Source organism: Callospermophilus lateralis, chromosome 3 (assembly GCF_048772815.1).
Source record: "Callospermophilus lateralis isolate mCalLat2 chromosome 3, mCalLat2.hap1, whole genome shotgun sequence".
Taxonomy (NCBI): Eukaryota; Metazoa; Chordata; class Mammalia; order Rodentia; family Sciuridae; genus Callospermophilus; species Callospermophilus lateralis.
In genome coordinates, this window is record NC_135307.1 from 145019016 (window position 1) to 145038355 (window position 19340).

Genomic DNA, 19340 nt, shown 5'->3' on the forward strand with positions numbered 1-19340 from the left:
AATTTCATAGTTTATAAATATATGCAAAATTTGGGTCCAAAGCCAACTGTTATTTTCTATTAAAACTTTTAATAGATGGATTTGTCTATTACACCAGATATACAAACACAAATAGCTATTTCACTTAAAAATTACAATATTATTGTCAACCCATATTTAAGCTAAAATAACGACAGAGCACAGTTTCTTAAAGTAGAAAATAATCTATAATTAATTTTATCTTGGTTGCTTTACCTTTCAAACCCCCACTGATAATCTGGGGAAAATACTTTCCAACTTCTTCCTAAAGACAAACACCCTCTGCAGACTCTTCATCCTGCCTCCCTTACATGCTGCCTGTATTTTCTCTGTTTTTCCTTTGATACTTCTTTACAACATTGAAAAACCAGAAAATTCTCTTCAACTCTTAGATCTCCAGTTACATGTCGTAAAACCCTTTGTCAGTTTACCCAGTCAGATGAACAGAATCTCCGTTTCTTTTTCAAGCAAATCACAGTTGTCTTGATAGCTTGATTTGCCAGTTTGGTTTCGCTGTCTCCGTTTGGGATTCTTTGTAGAGATTACCACAAAAAGTCTAAAGTAGGGCAGTTCCAGACAAAATTGGAACAGCCTTTCCCCGGTAAAGCAACCCAGTACCTCACAAAACTTCAGGCAGAAGAATGAATGATAGAGCTTTCACCAATAGGGAGTGGAGAGGAGCATTTTGTCGAAGTTTGTAACCCAATCCTTGGAAGCCAGAGGTGGGAATTTTAAAATGGGTTTGTCTTTTCCTTGGAATTTTCTTAAAGTGGTATTGCTGCCTGTTGATGTTAAATTTTGTTGAAGACTGTAGAATCACTAGTTTAAATTAAAGGGTTCTCCCACTTTAAGTAGGTAAAAAATATGTAAATTGACCCTTTACAAATTGAGAGATCTAAAGAATGGTCATAAGATACACTAATGTCACATACTGGCCTGGTCACTTTTGTGTCAGTTTGGGAAGGGGGTAAATGTTATTTTAACATGATTCATTTTTCATGATCAAATATAAGATGTTCAATTAATGTACCCCAAAACACAGTATTTCTTTTTTTAAAAAAAGAAAACTAAGAAACTAACACTGATTTTTTTTTAAATTGTTTTTCTATTATTCCTCTATTTTGCATGTGTGATTATTCCAATATTAGCAACAAGTGTCATTATTTGGGTTGATTCTTAATAACCCATAGATGTTTGCTTTTACACACTCTAGGCTTCCTCATTTAAGTCCAGCAAAAAGTTTCTGAGGTATTATGAAACTCCATAAAAGGTTTTAGGAATACAGGTTATGTATGTACATGTCACATCAGTAACTCCGGAAGACCAGATTTAATAAATAATTGATAACTATCTGATTGTAATTCATACCTTATTTTGGAACCAGTGTTATTTAGTATAACTCTGCTTTCTAGATAATTCATCTCTAAAAGTAATTAGCCAACTTAAAACTAGTTCACTACAAAATTTAACGTTGACAATAAGCCTTTAGCAAGTTAACAGACCAAGCTTTTCAAAGGACAAAGAATAAGTTCTAGAAGACTTTTTTTTAAAGAAGGAAAGGTGCTATAGTTATGAACACAATATTTTTAAAAAGTTTTTAATGTTCCCGAACAATGCACGTATTGAAAGACAAACAACAAAAAACCCCAAAGCCCTCTTCTTTTGATGTCTTCGTTGACAGGAATTTTTCTCTTTAAGAAATATTTTTTGACATCCTACTTAGCCATACTAGTAACTGTCATAATGTCTAAATTGTTATTGTGCTTTTTGGCAACTGTTTCTCAAAATAGACCTTGAGTGTTTAAGTGCAGACTACTTCCTCATCTTTGGAACCTATCAGTGAGCTCTTTAACCCAGGGCTTGGGCTCACTGTTCACTGACAAACCCTGCATGACATAAATCTATCAGCCTCAGTTTTAAACCCATCAGACTGGTATAATAACAGTACCTGTGTCATGGGATTACTGTTTAGACTTAAATGAGATAATCTGTGCACGGCTCTTAGAATGCCCCAAGGTACACAACAAGCGCTCCACTTCGCGGGTTTTGTCATCCCTCAACCTATGGATTGAATAACCAGTCCGAGCACCTGAATGAATGTACAAACAAAAGAACAGGTCAACGACCAGCGCTGCCTGACGTTGGCGCTGGCTAAATTACGCTTTCAAGATAACTAAACAAAGACTCGCTCTCTTCCATCCCCACGCGGGAGCCGGAAGCAAAAGTAGAGCCCCTGGCGGGACCAAGGGGAAGGAAGCAGTGCTCTCCGCCAATAGGAACATCGCTTGGAAAACGAGCCTATCGTCTCACCTATCGTGAAAACGCGAGAACTGAGACGAATTATCGCGAGATCCTGTCCTCCTTTCCCGGCTCCCTCTTCCCCAACTCCCAGTAGTGCGGGTTCCGCCCCGCCCCCGGGGCCCGCCGGCGCTGGCCATCCCGCCCAGCCCCTCCCCGCCCCGCCCCATCCGCGGTCCCTAGGCTTGCTGTCCAGCTCCGCCCGCGCTCGGGAGCGCTGGCTGTGCCGGCGCCGAGGTGAGTGCAGCTGTCCACCCTGTCCGGAGGTTCAAGTGTCAACGTCCCTTGGCCGAGTCCCCGGCGGGGACGCCCCATACCTGACCCGGCGAAAACGCCTGGCTGCAGCGAGTGGGACTGTGGACTGCCCCGGGCCTTGGGTCACCGAGGCTGCTGGGTCCTCCTCGCAGTCCGCGGCCAGGGGATCGGACAGTCCGCCTAACACCGGTCTGTGAAACCCCTGCCACTATGCTAGCTGCTGCCTAACTGTAACTATCTTAGTGCTTAATTGGGGCAAAACAGCATGTGTTTTGCATGAGACTAATGTTAGCATTTCTTAGTACTAAGAAAATAATCTTCTATAAATGCTTGATATACAGTTTATAATTCCCTAATCTCCAGTGCTAGGATATCGGAATGGGTATTCTACCGTGTAGAATAGGTATGGCGAAGTCAGCCTAAGGGACTCCTTTCCTGCTTAAAATGTGTGGGATTTTCTTAAGATGGGAGAGGTTTTTTTTTTTGTTTGTTTATTTTTTAATAATAAAATTGGTGCTCATCTGTCAAAACTCAGGTGGAGGTGGAGCTGTATATAGTTAATACTAAATATACCATTTTCTTTAACTATAGGCAAGAGATAGTGAAGTCAAATAGAAAGAAAATTATGCTGTTATAGGCTCTGTTGCCAAGAATGCATATTGGAAAACCATGAGCACTGTTGACAGCTTTCAGATTGCATTTGTATAGACTATCTGCCAGTCTGTCTTCGATGCAAAATAAAATGCATTTTATCAGGAGGTAATGATGGTTTTGAGGTAACCAATTCCACCAGAGCATTCAGAAGGAAAACCATCTGGTTAATTCTCTTACTGAATTTTCTATCAGTGAGCGTGGATATATTTTGCTTTATGAAGCAAAGACTTCATTTATGTAAGTTTTGCATACCACATTAATGATAGAAGAAGCACTAGTTACACTGAAGTGCATGAAAGGATGCCTTGTATGATGGTGCACAGACTTCGCAGTTTGCAGTTAGGCCACCTGCTTTGAAATTCTGGCAGGTTACTTTCTGAGAAACTCTGTTCTCATCTAGAAAATGGACTAAGCAATATTGCAATGCATGGTTGTGAGGATTAGAGATCCTTATGGCATGCAGCAAGTTTATACAATCTATAAATGGTTTTGAAATGGGTAGATGAAAAATCAGCCTTTGAGTATTATTCCACATATTCTTATTTCATCCCTTCATTAACTGTTTGAAGGCTTGCTTTTAGATACTGTGCTAGTTGTGCAGGCATGAAGAAGCAGCGAAATCTCTGCCCTCTGGGTTTTACAGGCTCTTGGTAGATTAAGAGTAAACAGATGCACCAGTAAATACATAGATGACAAATTGCACAGAATCCAATGAAGAAAAACAGCTGGGTTGCTTGAAAAGAATACCAGGGGAATACTTTAACTTGAAATCGGGAATTGGTTTTTATGTTGAAACTTGGAGGTTGATGGGGAAGTGCTTTCCAGACTTAGAGGATAGCAGAACAACAAGAACTCTCAGGAATTTGGTAGTTCCAGGAATTTGGGAAGCCAGGGAGAGTGCCACAAATGAGGCTAGAGAAGTGTGTTGGGCCCAATGGCGAAGAGCCCTGAAGACCTGGTAAGAGGGTGATTTTCTAAGTAAGAAACTTCTGAAGGGTTTATTTAGTAAGATGTGTGCTTGAGAGAGAATGAGAAGCAGTTGGGTTTGCGTCTTCAAAATCTCACTGCTATGATTAATGTGTTGGAAATGATTGAAGTGGACTCAGACCAGTAATAAGAGTTGACTCAATGAGGATATTACAGTGTCTATGATTCTGGCAGATGGAGAGATGTAGATGGATTTGAAATATATTTTAGAAATGGAAACCATCAGCCTTATGATAGTGCAGATATGTGGGTGAATAGGAGGACTTGACTCATTTATAATGCCAGCTTTCTGGTCTGGGCTGCTGCATGGATAGAATTATGCTTTCTCCCCATTTACTAAGAGGGTAAAGACTTGGGAGGTTCAGACTGGTGATGAAAATCTAAAACTCTCTGTGACTGTATTAAGTTGAGATGCTTGTGAGATATCTTAAATGTTTTCAGTTTACTTCAGTGAATAATTACCTAGAAAGCTTCATTTTCCACAGTCATTGATATTGTTATCTAGTTCCCCTAGCTTTATAGAGAATTAAGATATCTTAAGATTGAGGGTCTTGCACAAAATCACATAATATCTCATAAAGTAGGTAAGAGAGTAGGTGGAACAAATATGGGGAAATATTGGATTATTATACTGCATTGGGAATGTTATTGAGAATTTCAAATTCTTTGCTCTGGCAAGGGTTGTCCTATTAGCTAGGAATTAAATTTTGGGAATGATAGAAAATAATTTGAAACTTGCAAAACTCTGCTTATTGAAAGTTTTGGCATTAATTCCTGGTGAAAAGTGAAAGGTGTTTTTTTGTTTGTTTTCTAGTAGGTAGTTTGGGAAAGGTACCAGAAAAACAGAGTAGAATCTTTGAACAAAACTCAGCTTCTTTATAATTGTTTAAGCATTTCCTTTGTATCTTGAGGAACCTTATAAATCAGTGTAAAGAGCCCAAGTTTTGAAATTCACTGAACCTGATCTTCATCCCTTGTAAACTGTTCCCTTGGACAAATTCTGGAAGCCCTCAATTTGTTTCATCTTGTATTCAATGATGGTAAAGTTTGTTTCAGCCAGTGGATATGATGTCAAATGTTACTTTTCTTCCTGTCCTTGTCAATTTTGTAACCAGAAGAAAATTTAAAATAATTTGTCCTGGGGCCTTTAAAGCAACACATTAACTGCTAATTCCATTTTATATATTAGTCAACTGATTGATTATAATAGAATAATACAGTGCTACTGTGTCCTTTTGCAGTGTTGCTTCTTTCATTGAAAAGATCTAAAGTAATAAAACTGGGCACTGGAGGTGTTGCTTAATGGTATAAGGATTTCCTAACATGCTTGAGGCTGGACTGCAAACAATAAATAAATAAAATTAATAAAACTTTGTAACCCTGAACTTGTTTCTTTGCCACTTCAGATAATCTGCAAAGCAAAAACAAACAAACAAACAAAAAAACAATCCAAAACAAAATCAGAATAAAGAGATAAAAGAAAGGAAAAGTTAGGATACAGGAAAACATTCAGATACTAGAAGTAAAGAAAATAATGGTTAATGATCTATTAACATGTATGCTAATATTTTGATATATCTTAAAATAAATTCAAAATGAGATCGTTCAAGATGAATATGAGGTTAAACTAATCTCTGTTCTCTTAGATAAGTCCAAAAAATGTTTTTTTCATTAGGACCATTTCTGATAAATAGTAAGTGTTATTTAATCAGAATATTTTATTATTTTTCATTTTAATCTCCTAAATTTCAGTTTTTACAAAAGAAAATATAGGATAGAATATATAATTCATCTTGTTAGTGTCTGTACACATGTATCTTTGTAAGTGAACAGGTATATATGGTGATGCTTAAAAAAAGTCTTTTTTGTTGATGATACTGGGGATGGAACTCAGGGCCTCGTACACATACTAGGCAAGCACTGTACCATAGATTTATACCTCCAGCCTTCGTAAGAAGCCTTATAATGATTAAACTTTTTTGTTCTCTTTATAGAAATTGACCAATTTTGACAACATGTAGTGCTGCATTGTGCCTGATGGGATATGATCAATCATGGCATCCGAACTTTGTAAGACGATCACTGTGGCAAGGCTTGAAAAGCACAAGAATTTGTTCTTAAATTATAGGAATCTGCACCATTTTCCATTGGAGTTACTGAAAGATGAAGGACTGCAGTACTTGGAGAGACTCTATATGAAAAGGAACTCCCTTACCACCTTGGTATAGTATTATATTGCATTAAAAATATCATTTACAAATGTGGCCCTGACAGATACATATTCTTTATATCCTAAGATATTCAGATCAGGATGAATATCCCCTCTTGCAGGTAATACACAAATGAGGGATTATCATTAGCTGTGAAATTATTATCCAAGTCACTGCAATTGTGAGGTTGTAGGAGGAGTTGTGTAGGAAAGCAAAATATTCACTAAAATACCATTTTGAAAGTTAATGCCCACTCCAAAACCTCACTTCAGTTAGCATGTGCATCTATCCTGACTTTTGTTTTCTTTGTATGTTCAGTTTCCTATGAGTTTTAGATGTTGAGTGCATGGCAGACAATTTAAAAAGGAAACAAGAGAAAGACCAAAGAGGATAATTGAATTATAGGCATTAAAAAGGGAATGATTTGAAGATGAAAACATTAAGTGAAACATTTAGGAAGATTAATGAAGCTTCAAGTGTTAAAAACATAAACCAAAAAAACCCTCCTTTATAATTGCCATATGAAAATCAAAATGATTTCGAATTGGACTATCATCCAATTTGTTGGAAAAAATTTTGCCAAATAAGCAACATTTGATTCACACTTTATGTTCTAAGAATAAGAATATAATTTTTGTTATAAATTCTATTTCATACAAGAAACTATTTAAAAAAGATTCAAGACAATGTCCTAATCAGGCTTTTATTTCCATTGCATTATAAATTGGATCTCCATTTTAAATTAATTTACCTTATATGGACTTTTCTGGCTATCAAGAGTCTTTTACTTTCTTACCCTAACTTGAGTTTTTTATTTGAATTCTCATTTTTACTCATTTTAGATGATTTATGACATTGTTTCTTTCATGAATTGACCCTTTAAAAATTCCTTTCTACATAATGGGCTTTTGTAAATATCTAAAAAATACTTGGTATTGCTTTCAAATAAATGGCATGTGTTCCTAGAAAAATTTCATTTAATCTGTGCAAAATATCTACATAAGGAGAAAGCACTATAAAGTTTATCTTTGTACCTAGAAGTAAATGGATATGTATATTTTATTTTTAGTGTTTGGCATATTGGTACATATGTTGAATGCCTCGTTAGATTTTTAAAATTTAGATGTTTCAGTGTTTAAACTTAGAAAGTCTAAATACAGTTACATGAATCATTTTTGCAAAATCATCATTGCATAATATGAAACCATATTTACCTAGAAGTTTTTAGCCCTTTGAGGAAGAACTAGTGTTAAGAAATGTTTTTTCAAGGATGATAGACCAGATTTTCCCATGTTTGTTACTTATATACAAAAAAATAGTTCATGAGTGGATTACGTCTTCCCTGTTGGTTATAGTCCAATGGAGTAGACTTTCTTCAAATAAATTAACCGTTGCTTATAAAATTTAAAGTAAACTTTTGATCTTGTGACAGTTTCTCATCTGCAGTTTCCTATTTAGGAAAATATCAAGTATCTACAGTATAGTTCAAGTATATCTGCATAATGCCTCGTAGCATACATTTTCAAATTCATGTTCTGCTACCTTTTTAATCATCAAAGGTTAAATTGTTGCATGCTTATAATGCAAGGTGATATACTTTAATTACTTCCTCTTAGTAATTTAAACATGTGATTCATGTGTATCAAAGACCTTTTTAAAGCATGAAGTGCTATATAGATATCAGGGGATGGTGTGAATCATAGTAGTGATCCCAAACCATCCCATTCCCTATATTTAATACAGTTTACTGTGCAGTCTTTGAGAACAGATGAAATAATACTTGACCCAGAGTGCTCAAACCTAGTGAATCAGGGTTTTTAGGATGTTTGTTGGTCTTAAGAGAAAATAGGTCCTACAGGGAGACTTTGTGGAATTTGACTTACAATTGTACGATGTCCAAAAGAGAGGGCATTATTGAACATATATAGTATCTCAAACACATTATGGCTTAATTGGCCTTTTATTATTTATTTTTAACAGGCCTAGGAACCTGTCATTCATTTCCATTTTCACGTTGTTTTATTGTTTCGTGTTAAAGTTGTTTCATTGTGTTAAATAGCTCCTCCTCAACATTCTCCTTCTGTTCTGTCCTCCTCCGCTTCTCAAGTGAAGCCACTTGGTGGGAAGAGAAATAGTCAACAATATACAACTGCTGCCCTTCTTCCTCTGCCCTTCAAGGTGCTTGATCTAGCACAGTAGCTCATATTTGTAGGATGACCATATATGTCAGATGTTCAGAACTTGGCAAGTGCCCATATTTAGAACCAAAACACAGGAAAAAGGCTTTTTGTACACTTAAAGTAATGAATTTTTTCATTTTTTAATCACAGAAGTGATACCTTTCCTTATGTCAAACCACATAGAGGAATAGACAGTGTGACTTATAAATAAAGAAAATTTATTATTCAAAGATCTGGAGGCTGAAAGTCCAGGAATAAGATTCCATAGATGGTGCCTTCTTGCTGAGTCCTCGCCTGGTGGGAGGAGCAAGGAGGTCTCTCTTGGGCCTCTTTTATAAGAGCACCGAGCTCATTATTGAGGGCTCTGCTCTCATGACCTAATCATCTCCCAAAGGCCCCTTCTAACATCAACACCTTGGGGATAAGGATTTCAGCAAAAACTTTGGACTAGGCATAGACATTCAGGCCATGGCATCTTCCACCCTACTCACTTGTGTTTATTTAACTATATACTCTGTATTTCTCTATATTTTCCTCTTTTATTAATAAAAATAGAATATTACTACATGTATTTCTCTGCAAATTTCTATTTTCACTTCATTATTCCACTAACCTCTAGACTAGCAGAGATACATTTGCCCTTGTACATATGTGCATACCTAAATTTAGGATAGTCTTGAAGGATTGTTGGGTCAAAAGAGACACATTTCACATTTAATAATATTTTAAAGCATTTAATATTATCACTTATTTGTATGGTTAAGAAATCTTCAGACTTTATTTTAAACACAATATGAGTTGGTTTATATAGGGAATCAGTTATGTAATAGGTAAATAAGAGGTAGTGTAGGAAACATAATTTTAATTTCTAATATTTGCCTTATTTAAATGCAGTTTGAGAATTATTAAGTTCCTCATATTTGAGATAGTTATAAGTAAGAGTAACATAGGATTTCTGTTTGTCATACAAGTATTCACACATTTATGGAATGAATAACTGAATATAAAGTAGAATTACATAAAGTCTACAAGAGTTCTAGACTGAGAGCCTTCAAGGGCAGGAGCAACGTCTTGAATTCTGCATCCCCAGTGTCTGGCCTACTGCCTAATATTTGTAGGACACATAATTTAGTTCTTTGTAGCAGGATTGTTAGAAGATTTTAAACATATATTTCGTTTGCATGACACTAAAAAGTGACTTTAACAGGAAGTTAGGAGGTAGAGCATTATTCATTCATTTAACATAGATTTATTGAGTTCTTCTTGTATACCCAGCACTTTTTAAGACACTGACAATAGACAAATTATGGAACAAATTCTTACTCTCATGGAATTTTCAAGATCATGATTTGTGGAGAGTGAAATTTTAAATTACTGTTTTGAAGAGTCTACATGGCAGTTAGCTAGAGAAAAGTAATAGACTTGTTGCACTTTGTTTAGCAAGCATTTGGAGAAATGGCTGATGGTAGAACCAAACCATCTGCTTGTATAGGGGGTGTTCTCTTGCTTTAGTCAGCTGTTTGAGGTGTGAGTAAGGTGGATTTCTACATTTCATACAGGTTTAGATTTTTGCTGGGTGGATGCAATACAAGTACAGAGAAACTAAGAGATTTAGGATATTGGCAAGAGAGTATTTAAATGGTAGGAGGTGAAATCTGAACTGTTTGGGAGGCAAAGTAAGGAAGGAGTGGTGAGGATGGAGAGAAGCCAAAGGACCCATTGATGTTAAAGATGTTCTGCAAGATTGAGTGAGCCAGCTGAGGATTGGAATATTGTGGTTGCTTATGAACACTTTAATCATGGAGAGTGATGATGATCTGTTGATGGTGACCAGGTCTGGTATACAAGGTGGAGGGGGCCAAGATAGAGACAAGATCAGTAGCTAGGGTCTTTTTAAGAGGGAGGACAATATTTGGAATATAGTTTCTAGTTTCATTTGTACATATGAATGGACCATAAATTTATCTTAGTTTTAATGAATGAGGGAAGTTCAGACTTAGGGCTAAATAACAAGAGCAGCTGAATTCTCTAATTAAGCAATTATTCTATGCAACAAGAGAATTTAACTTAAAAGTTATATTTTAGTGAGATTGAAGGGAGCAGAGGTCTGTCAATCATTTTCCTGAATTGGGCTGGGGGTTGAGGCACAGATGTTTTTTCTTTCTTGTTGGCCCAAGAGAAAATGTTTCTTTATTCTCCACATCTAATTTGGGACAGGCATATGATAAAAGAATATAGACAGTAAAAAAAAAACAAACCACATAAAAAGGGCACAGTGGTAGAGTACTTGTCTAGTATGTGGGGTGCACTTGGTTCGATCCTCAGCACCACATAAAAATAAATAAATAAAGGTTAAAAAAACCACATAAATAGACATTCAACTTCTATTAGAAAACTGTTAATTCAGTGATCATTTTTAGCCATTGGATTGCCAAAAAGTAAAAACATTAATACCTAGTGTTAAAGATTATATTAATACCCAATCTTGGAGACCAATGATGGTCAAACACTGTTGGAGTGAAAATTGCTTGATACTTGATATTTGTGTTGATTGGTGAAACCTTGTTAGTAAAATATTATATGAGTATGTGTTTGAATCAGCATTTTCACTTGCAAGAATTTACTCATCCCCCCCCCCCAAAATAAACCAAACCCATCTGTGAACAAGGATGTTCATCACAGCACTGTATATGAAGAATTGTTTTAACCTAAATGTTCATCAAAATTGGATTGTTTGAAATATGGTAGCAGCTAACATCGCTTGAGTCTTGAGTGCCATCACTTGAATGCCAGATCCTGTTTTAAGCAAGTATTATTTAATCCCTATCTTATGAATATATGTAAGGCATTAAAAAAAGGTTACATTAAACTGAGTAGTGATTATAGCTCTGAACAAGTGAAGGGTGTGAAGGTAGGAGTAAGGGTTCAAAGAAGCAGGGCCTTATTTATATTTTATAGTTAAAGGGAAAGGCCCTATTATGATGTTTGATTTATAGTCTTTTCTAGAAATACTTGTTTTTATAATTAGTAATTAAAGTAAGATGTTAGGAATATAGTACCACAAAAATTTTATGCGGCTGTCATATTTTGTTAATCAAAGCGTCTAAGTGGTCTAATGGTGATGGCTACATTTATGCTGCCTTGACATAAATGATGTCTTTGAGGTTGTTGGCTATGTTGAGGGTGAGAATGGTTAGGGAAGTCACACAACTTACATTCTCTTTCTCTGTTAAGTTTGGTAATACATGTTCACTATCTCTTATCCAAAATGCTTGGAATTGGAAGATTTTTCAGATTTTTAATTTTTGGATTTTGGAATATTTTCATATACATATTGAGATGTTTTGGGGGGGATGGAACCCAAGAGTAGACAAAAACATTTATTTATGTTTCATATACATCTTATACATGTAGCTCAATGATAATTTTATGCAATATTTCTAGCGTGCCTGTATGTTGACCGCAACCAGTCACATGAATTCAGGTATGGAATTTCACATCTGTGATGTCATGTCTGTGCTCCAAGCATTTTGGGTTTTGAAGTGTTTAGGATTTTGGATATTCAAATTAGGAGTCTGGATCAAATAAGCATTGAAAAAGCTTAGCTTGGGGAGAAAACAGTTTTGCTAGGGCACATAATCACCATGATTACTCTGTTCTTGAGCTAGCTGTGTATAAAAGTATCTTTTTTTAACATTAAATATATGGAAATAGGTAAGTATGTCAAATAATGAATTTTCGTGGTTTCTTTGTTTCAGTGTTTGTGTAACATGTGTTATAGTTCTGGGAAGCAGTCATTACGAAAGTGTTCTGTCTTGATAATACACATGTGCCTGAAAATGAAGTTTTGTTACCAAATCTTCTTTTCCCTTTGAATTTTCAGATTTATAAGTTTTTACTCATCACTAATTGTTTGACAGTGGTTTCTTGTGAATAGTGAAAAAGTTGTAGCTAAACTTACTCTTACATGTCATGATTGAAAAACACTTTTTTTTTTTTCTGGAAAATGCACATCTGACGTGTAACAATTCTATTTTTGATTCATAAATTTTAAAGTTAGAAGGAGCTTTATCAATATTTGAATATTTTGAGGAAACTAAACTTAGAAGAGATTAACAGATGGATCATCTGTTTAGAACAAAAGTAATTTATCTTCATTTGTGATCCCATAAGTCTGGTTTTTATTTTAATTCTGTAAGTAATTGTTGTTGACCTATTCCTAGTCTAGCACTATGCAGCTATAATTTAACCATGTTTCTCCCCTGTGCAGCAATGAGATATTAAATGGTAAGGGAAATTTCCTTTGTGAAGTTTACCTCTAGAATTTGTAAGTAAAAGTCTAAGTTAATGGAAATATTTTATATCTTGTCTCATTCTATGCTTTCTTAGGTAAAATATAGGGAAACTGGCTTATCCTGCTCTGTGATTTGTAGTTTCTTATCTGGAGTTAGGAGGGAGGACTTATAAGGAGGTGGCAAGGTAGTCCCTTATACTACCAGACCATTTGTTTATGTACCTGAAACGTGCTAATTACATGCAAAACTCAAAATTCATGACTCTGTGTGTATGCCCACAACTTTAAATTCATTTATTTTTTTTTGAGAGAGAATTTTTAATATTTATTTTTTAGTTTTCGGTGGACACATCTTTATTTTTATTTTTATGTGGTGCCGAGGATCGAACCCAGCACCCCACACATGCCAGGTGAGCACGTTACCGCTTGAGCCACATCCCCAGCCCCTTGAATTCATGTTTAAGTATTCGCTATACTATAACATGTTACCTATACAGTAAAAGTGAAACCCAGTTTCTAAATATTAGGCCAATTAAATCAGTCAACAAATACTATTTTTATATAAGTAAGGAGCTCAAAATATCAGATGTTGAGCTTAGACACATCCCCCCCCCCCCAAAAAAAAACAAACAATTGTCATAAGCTTATAAAATTATTCAGGCTAAATGTAATTTAAGGTGGTTGATCTCACTTTATGCAAATAAGTGTTTACTATTCTTTTTGTGGGGTTTTTTTTTTTTTTTGGTACTGGGAATTGAACTCAGGATTGACCACTCAGCCACATCCCAGCTCTGTTTTGTATTTTATTTAGAAACAAAGTCTCACTGAGTTGCATAGTGCCTCACAGTTGCCGAGGCTGGCTTTGAACTCAGGATCCTCCTGTCCAGCCTCCTGAGTCACTGGGATTACGGGTGTGTGCCATTGTGCCCAGTCTTTTTGTGTATTTTTCTGTTGCTTTGAAAGTTCCAGTTATAAAATCATGTATGTTAACTATTTTTTAAAAAATTTTAAAAATAGCTGGATAAGGGCAAGTGATTCTCTAACCTTCAACTTTTGTTTATGATATATTTGTGTATATGACTTTCACTTTTAAGCAAATATTCAAAGGTTAATATTAGCAATTTTTAATACTTGTTTTTTTTCTTTTGAGAAATTTTTGTGGCAACCAAATCTTTATCAAATTAATACACCTTCATTTTTGTAAATGTACTGAATATGCAATGCTTTATAAATTGAGCATAGAGTATGGGGATTGCCACTCAGTGGAAGGACACTTGCCTAGCACATGTGAGGCACTGGATTCAATCCTCAGCACCACATAAAAATAAATAAAGTTATGTTCATGTACTACTAATTTTTTTTTAATTTGAGCATAGATTTTGTAAATTTTTGCAAAGTTAAAAATTATTAGACTTGAAGTTTGTTTTCCATTTTTTAGCATTAAAATATTTGCAGATTTAAAGATACTTAAAAGTTTTTGTTTTATTTTTTAAAGTTTTTAATTACATTTATTCATCCTCTTTACTTTTTATTTTAGGTGTAGAGAGTGAACCCAGGGCAAGTGTGATAGGCAAGTGTGACCAAGTGCAGTAGTCCATGCCCATAATCTCAACAACTCAGAAAACTGAGGCAGGAGGATTGCAAATTTAAGGCCAGCCTCAGCAAACTAGTAAGACCCTTTCTCAAAATGTAGCTCACTGGCAGAGTGCCCCCAGGTTCAAACCCCTGTAGCAACACACACACACAAAATGCTAAGCAAGTGCTGTACCATTGAGCTCCATTGCTAGGTTAATTTACATTTCTCAGGATACCAGTTTAAGTCTGTATAAATGTTAAACAATGTCTCAAAGTCTTCATTTATTTCTAAGAAAAATGATATAAAAATTTATCATTCATACAACTTAATAGTTATCCTTTTTTATTTTGCATTTTAAAAACTGAGTTTAAGTGAAAAATTGGTAATGAGTATAAAGGTAAAAATTCTGTACTCTTTAATATGTTACTGACCAGACTTGAGTAACTATTAAGTTAGTGGGAAGTAATAATAAAATTTCAGTTTCTCAGTCACGTCACTACATTACAAGTGCTTGATAGCCACTTGTGGCTAGTAGCTACCATTTTTGGAAAGTATAAATAGAGAATATTTCTATCATGATGGAGAAATAAAGGAAGGGAAAATGAGTAATTAATGGGGAATGAGCCAAGAGATAAAGGCATAAATGGCAAAGAACTTTGGGGAGCAAATGGTAGCTAGGACACTGGAGGGCTTTTATGCTACTGCAGAAGAAAGGTTGTGCCAATTCTCTCTGCTTGCATTAGCCTGCTAGGGTTTCTGGCTCTTTTGTTGATAGACTGCTCTGTTACATACATAGAAATAAAGAGAATTACTGAAGGAGGAATGGGCAAATGTTGCTGGCAGGAAAAGAAGCCTACCACAGTTGTTTTTATGTAGATACAGGGTGTTTAACTTGTGTGGTGTACTGGCTCAGAAGCAATGACATCCAACTATTGACCCAACCAGAAAGCTCATTAAGAGTGTCTTGAATGAGGTGTTTTTTTTTCCTTTACCAAAACTTCATTACTTTGCTTTTAATTAGAAATAATTTTACTGAGGTGAAATTGGTATAACAAAATTAATCATCTTAAGTGAACCATCCAGTAGCATTTAGTACATTCACAGGTTTTGCTACCACCTTTGTCTACTTCCAAGCATTTCCATCACTTCAAAATAAAACATTTACTCATTAATTAGTTTCTCTACTTTCCCCTTCTTTCCCTAACACCCACTTCAGTCCTAATAACCACCAATTTGTTCTATCTCGAAAGGGAGTGACCTATTCTGGATAGTTCATATTACATGGGATCATATAACATGTGACCCTTTGTATCTGGTTTCTTTCACTCTGAAAATGTTTTCCAGATTCAGCCAAGTCATACCATATGTCAATACACTTCATTCATTTTTATGGCTCACTAAGATGCCATTGTGTGGATATGCCACCATTTGTTTATCCATTCATTTATTGGTGGACATTTAAATTGTTTCCATCTTTTGGCTATTGTAAATCGTGCCACTGTGAACATGAGTATACATGTTTGAGGACCTGTTTTCAATTCTTTTAGGTATTTATGTAGGAGCAGAAATGTGGAGTCATATAATTATGCATTGAACCTTTTGAGGAACTGCAAAACTATTTCCTATAATGGCTGAGTCATTTTACATTACCACCAGCAATGTATAAGGGTTCTGATTTCTTTACATCCTTGCCAACACTTGATATTTTCCATTTTTTTGTTATAGCTAATTTAGTAGGTATAAAGCAGTACCTACTTTATATATATTGAGCATCATTTTATATGCTTGTTGGCCATTTGCATGTCGTGTTGTCAGCTTTCCATCATTATAACAAATACCTGAGATAATCAAATTACACAGGGAAAAGGTTTATTTTGCCCATGGTTTTAAAGATTCAAATACATGATTGAGCAGACCTATTCCTTTTGGACCAGAAGCAGTGTGGGGAGTACATGGTAGAACAAAATTCCCCTCACGAGTGGAAAGCCAAAGAGAGCAAGGAAGTGACCAGGGTTCCATAATCCCTGCTCGTATCCTCAGTGCCCTCAAGACTTCCCATTAGGCCCCACCTCTTAAACCTTCCACCACCTTCAGTGGCACCAAGCTATTAACCTGTGGACCTTTGGGGAACATTTAAGATCCAAGCTATAGCAGATATCTTCTTTGTGGAAATGCCTGTTTATATCCTTTGCCCATTAAAAAAAATATATATGTATATAAATATAAGTATATATATATATATATATATATATATATATATATACACACACACACACACACACACACACACAAGTTGTAGTTGGACACAATAACTTTATTTATTTATTTATTTATTTATTTATTTTTATGTGGTGCTGAGGATTGAACCCAGGGTCCCGCTGAGCCCTAGCCCCAGCCCTCCTTTTCCCAATTTTTTTTTCTTTTGAGTTGTGTTTTGTTTTGTTGTTGAGTTATAAGAATTTATTTTGCATTCTGGATGCTAACCCTTATCAGACATGATTTTAAAATATTTTCTCCCATTCTATAGGTTTCCTTCCTTCCTTCTTTCCTTCCTTCCTTCCTTCCTTCATTCCTTCCATGCTGGGTATTGAATCCAGGGCCTCACACATGGTAGACAAGTGCTTTACTACTGAGCTCTACCGCCAGCCCTGCTATTGGTTGTTTTCTAACTTCTTGTAATGTCCTTTAACATATAAAAGTTTTTAATTTTTTATGAAGTCCAGTTTACCTGTTTTTCCTATTGTTGCTCATGGTTTTGGTGTAACATCTATGAATTCATTGCCAGATCCAAGGTCAAAGGGATTTATTCCTATGTTTTCTTCTATGAGTTATGATTTTAGCTCTTAAATTCAGATTCTTGATCCATTTTGAGTTAATTATTGTATATGCATAGTGTGAGTTAGGCATTCAAATTCATTCTACTTGATTCTACTTTTTTTGAATGCTACAAGAACCAAATTACATTTATTTTGTGACTTCTTTGAAATGTGCTGTTACAGGTCAGGATGGAGCAGGTTTTGCTGAACATGGAGCCCTAGTAGCTTATTACAGCACAATTACTTCTTGCTTACTTCAATACTGTCTCAGTTTGCTGTCTCTGCTTCACTGCTGTCTCTGGTTTATGGTATCCTTCTGTGGGGATGAAGCCTAGCAAAGCTTCTGCCATCTGAAATCACAGTGGTAAGGTGTTTTACACTCAAACCCTTTAAAGCTTTCACTTGAACTTAATTTCACTGACCAAAGCAAGTCACTTAACTGTTGCCAATTTGAAGAGAGAAGTACAGTCCTACCAGGTTTCCTAAAGAGAGGAACAGGAAATAGGTGGTACTCAGTGCCTACCTGAGAACATCATGAAATGTGTTGTTGTTTGCACAGTATATCAAGTATTTGTTCCAAGATACAAAATTTCAAAAGTATTCCCAGTTAAGGGGAGTTTGAAAATATATGGTTAAGCATTGATTCAAAATTTGAGGTAAATTTTAACTGCTTGCTAAAGTTTACTTTTGCATTATTTATAAAGACAAACTGTTTTGTTAAGTGATAATGTTAGTGGGATTTAATGAAAAGAATCTTTGGCTTAATTTAGAAAAACAATTTTCAAATTTTTTTTTAACATTTATTTTTTAGTTATGGGTGGACACAATATATTTTATTGTTATGTAGTGCTGAGAATTGAACCCAGTGCCTCACACTTGCCAGGCAAACACTCTACCTCTGAGCCACAACCTCAGCCCTCAAGTTGTTTTGTAAAAGATATTTATGCTCCAGGAATTGATTGCAGGTTATTTGTTAAAACTTAGTTCTGTGTCAAAGTTGTGAAAAAAGAAGGAAAAAATAGTAAGAACAGATTTGAGAATACTTTAAAATTATTGCTTTTATCAGAATCTTAAATTTGAAAACATGTACAAATAGTTTGTAAACCTTGTGAATTAGGAGGCACTAGCTTGTGTGCCAATCATAACCTAATATTAGGTTTCAGTCACCTGCACAGCAACAAACATTATGACATGAACTTACGGTGGTAAAATATCTTACTCACTGTACCTAAACTATAGAAGTATAAAAATTAAAAAGTATATGGAATTTCCCATGTATTTTTGAACTACATTACTTTAAAAAAAAAACGTATTTGAAGGCAGACAATAAGGGCTGGGATTATGGCTCAGTGGCAGAGTGCTTGTCTAGCACATGTGAGGCACTGGATTTGATCCTCAGCACCACATAAAAATAAATAAATGTGTAAAAAAAATAAAGTGTTTTTGTTTTTAAAGAAAGCAGATAATGATATTATAGAACACCAGTAGGTGTCAACCACAGTCTGGGCCATGGGCCGCTCATTTGCCAGGCTTTTTAAACATTTATTCATAAATTATTTATTTATTTATTGTACGTTTAAGAGGCAGAATTCTAATGAACTGCAGTTTTCTCAAGGTCACTGTGCTTATTTTTAAATAAAAACACAATGTGCTTATTATTAAAGACATAGTGATGCTCTGCTGGCATCATTATTTCAGAAGCATTTTTTCAGTTCTTAATTGTGTATACACACCTATAATTCCTAATGAGTTTATTATGGACATATCAGAATGCTATCTGATGAAACCAAATAGGCATCCAGAAAGAATGATTGGAGTGGTGTGTTAGCCAGATACAATATTGATATTGTATTGTAGCAGATGAAACTAGGTGAGGGTCTTACAGCATTTCTTTTGTGCCCAAGTCTTTCTTTTTATAGAAGTAGTTATATTTAGCTCCTCCCCCCAATATTTCTCTAGTTTTCCTAGGATACTTTATATGGAAGCCCATAAATAAAAGTGTATATTTTCCTTACTAGAAGAAATACAAATATTAAAAGAAACATTCCAGGG

The 19340-nt window shown here is 35.2% G+C and overlaps 2 protein-coding genes across 8 annotated transcripts in view; one reads left to right on the plus strand and one right to left on the minus strand.

The window, feature by feature from the left end:
* The window catches only part of Ttc23 (tetratricopeptide repeat domain 23), a 94153-nt gene extending 93508 nt beyond the window's left edge, over positions 1-645 (minus strand). For 3 of the 4 annotated variants that reach the window (XM_076848838.1, XM_076848840.2, XM_076848841.1), the window contains exon 1: positions 450-645. The gene's annotated coding sequence lies outside the window, so the exon portion shown is untranslated. The other variant, XM_076848839.1, reaches the window with a different exon arrangement.
* A 1788-nt stretch (positions 646-2433) lies between these two features.
* The window catches only part of Lrrc28 (leucine rich repeat containing 28), a 141749-nt gene continuing 124842 nt past the window's right edge, over positions 2434-19340 (plus strand). For 3 of the 4 annotated variants that reach the window (XM_076848842.2, XM_076848845.1, XM_076848844.2), the window contains exons 1-2: positions 2434-2553; positions 6207-6434. In XM_076848842.2, the coding sequence (XP_076704957.1) occupies positions 6267-6434 (168 nt within the window). In that variant the 5' untranslated portion in view covers positions 2434-2553; positions 6207-6266. Of the gene's footprint in view, positions 2554-2608; positions 2761-6206; positions 6435-19340 lie in introns of those variants that run through there. The other variant, XM_076848843.2, reaches the window with a different exon arrangement.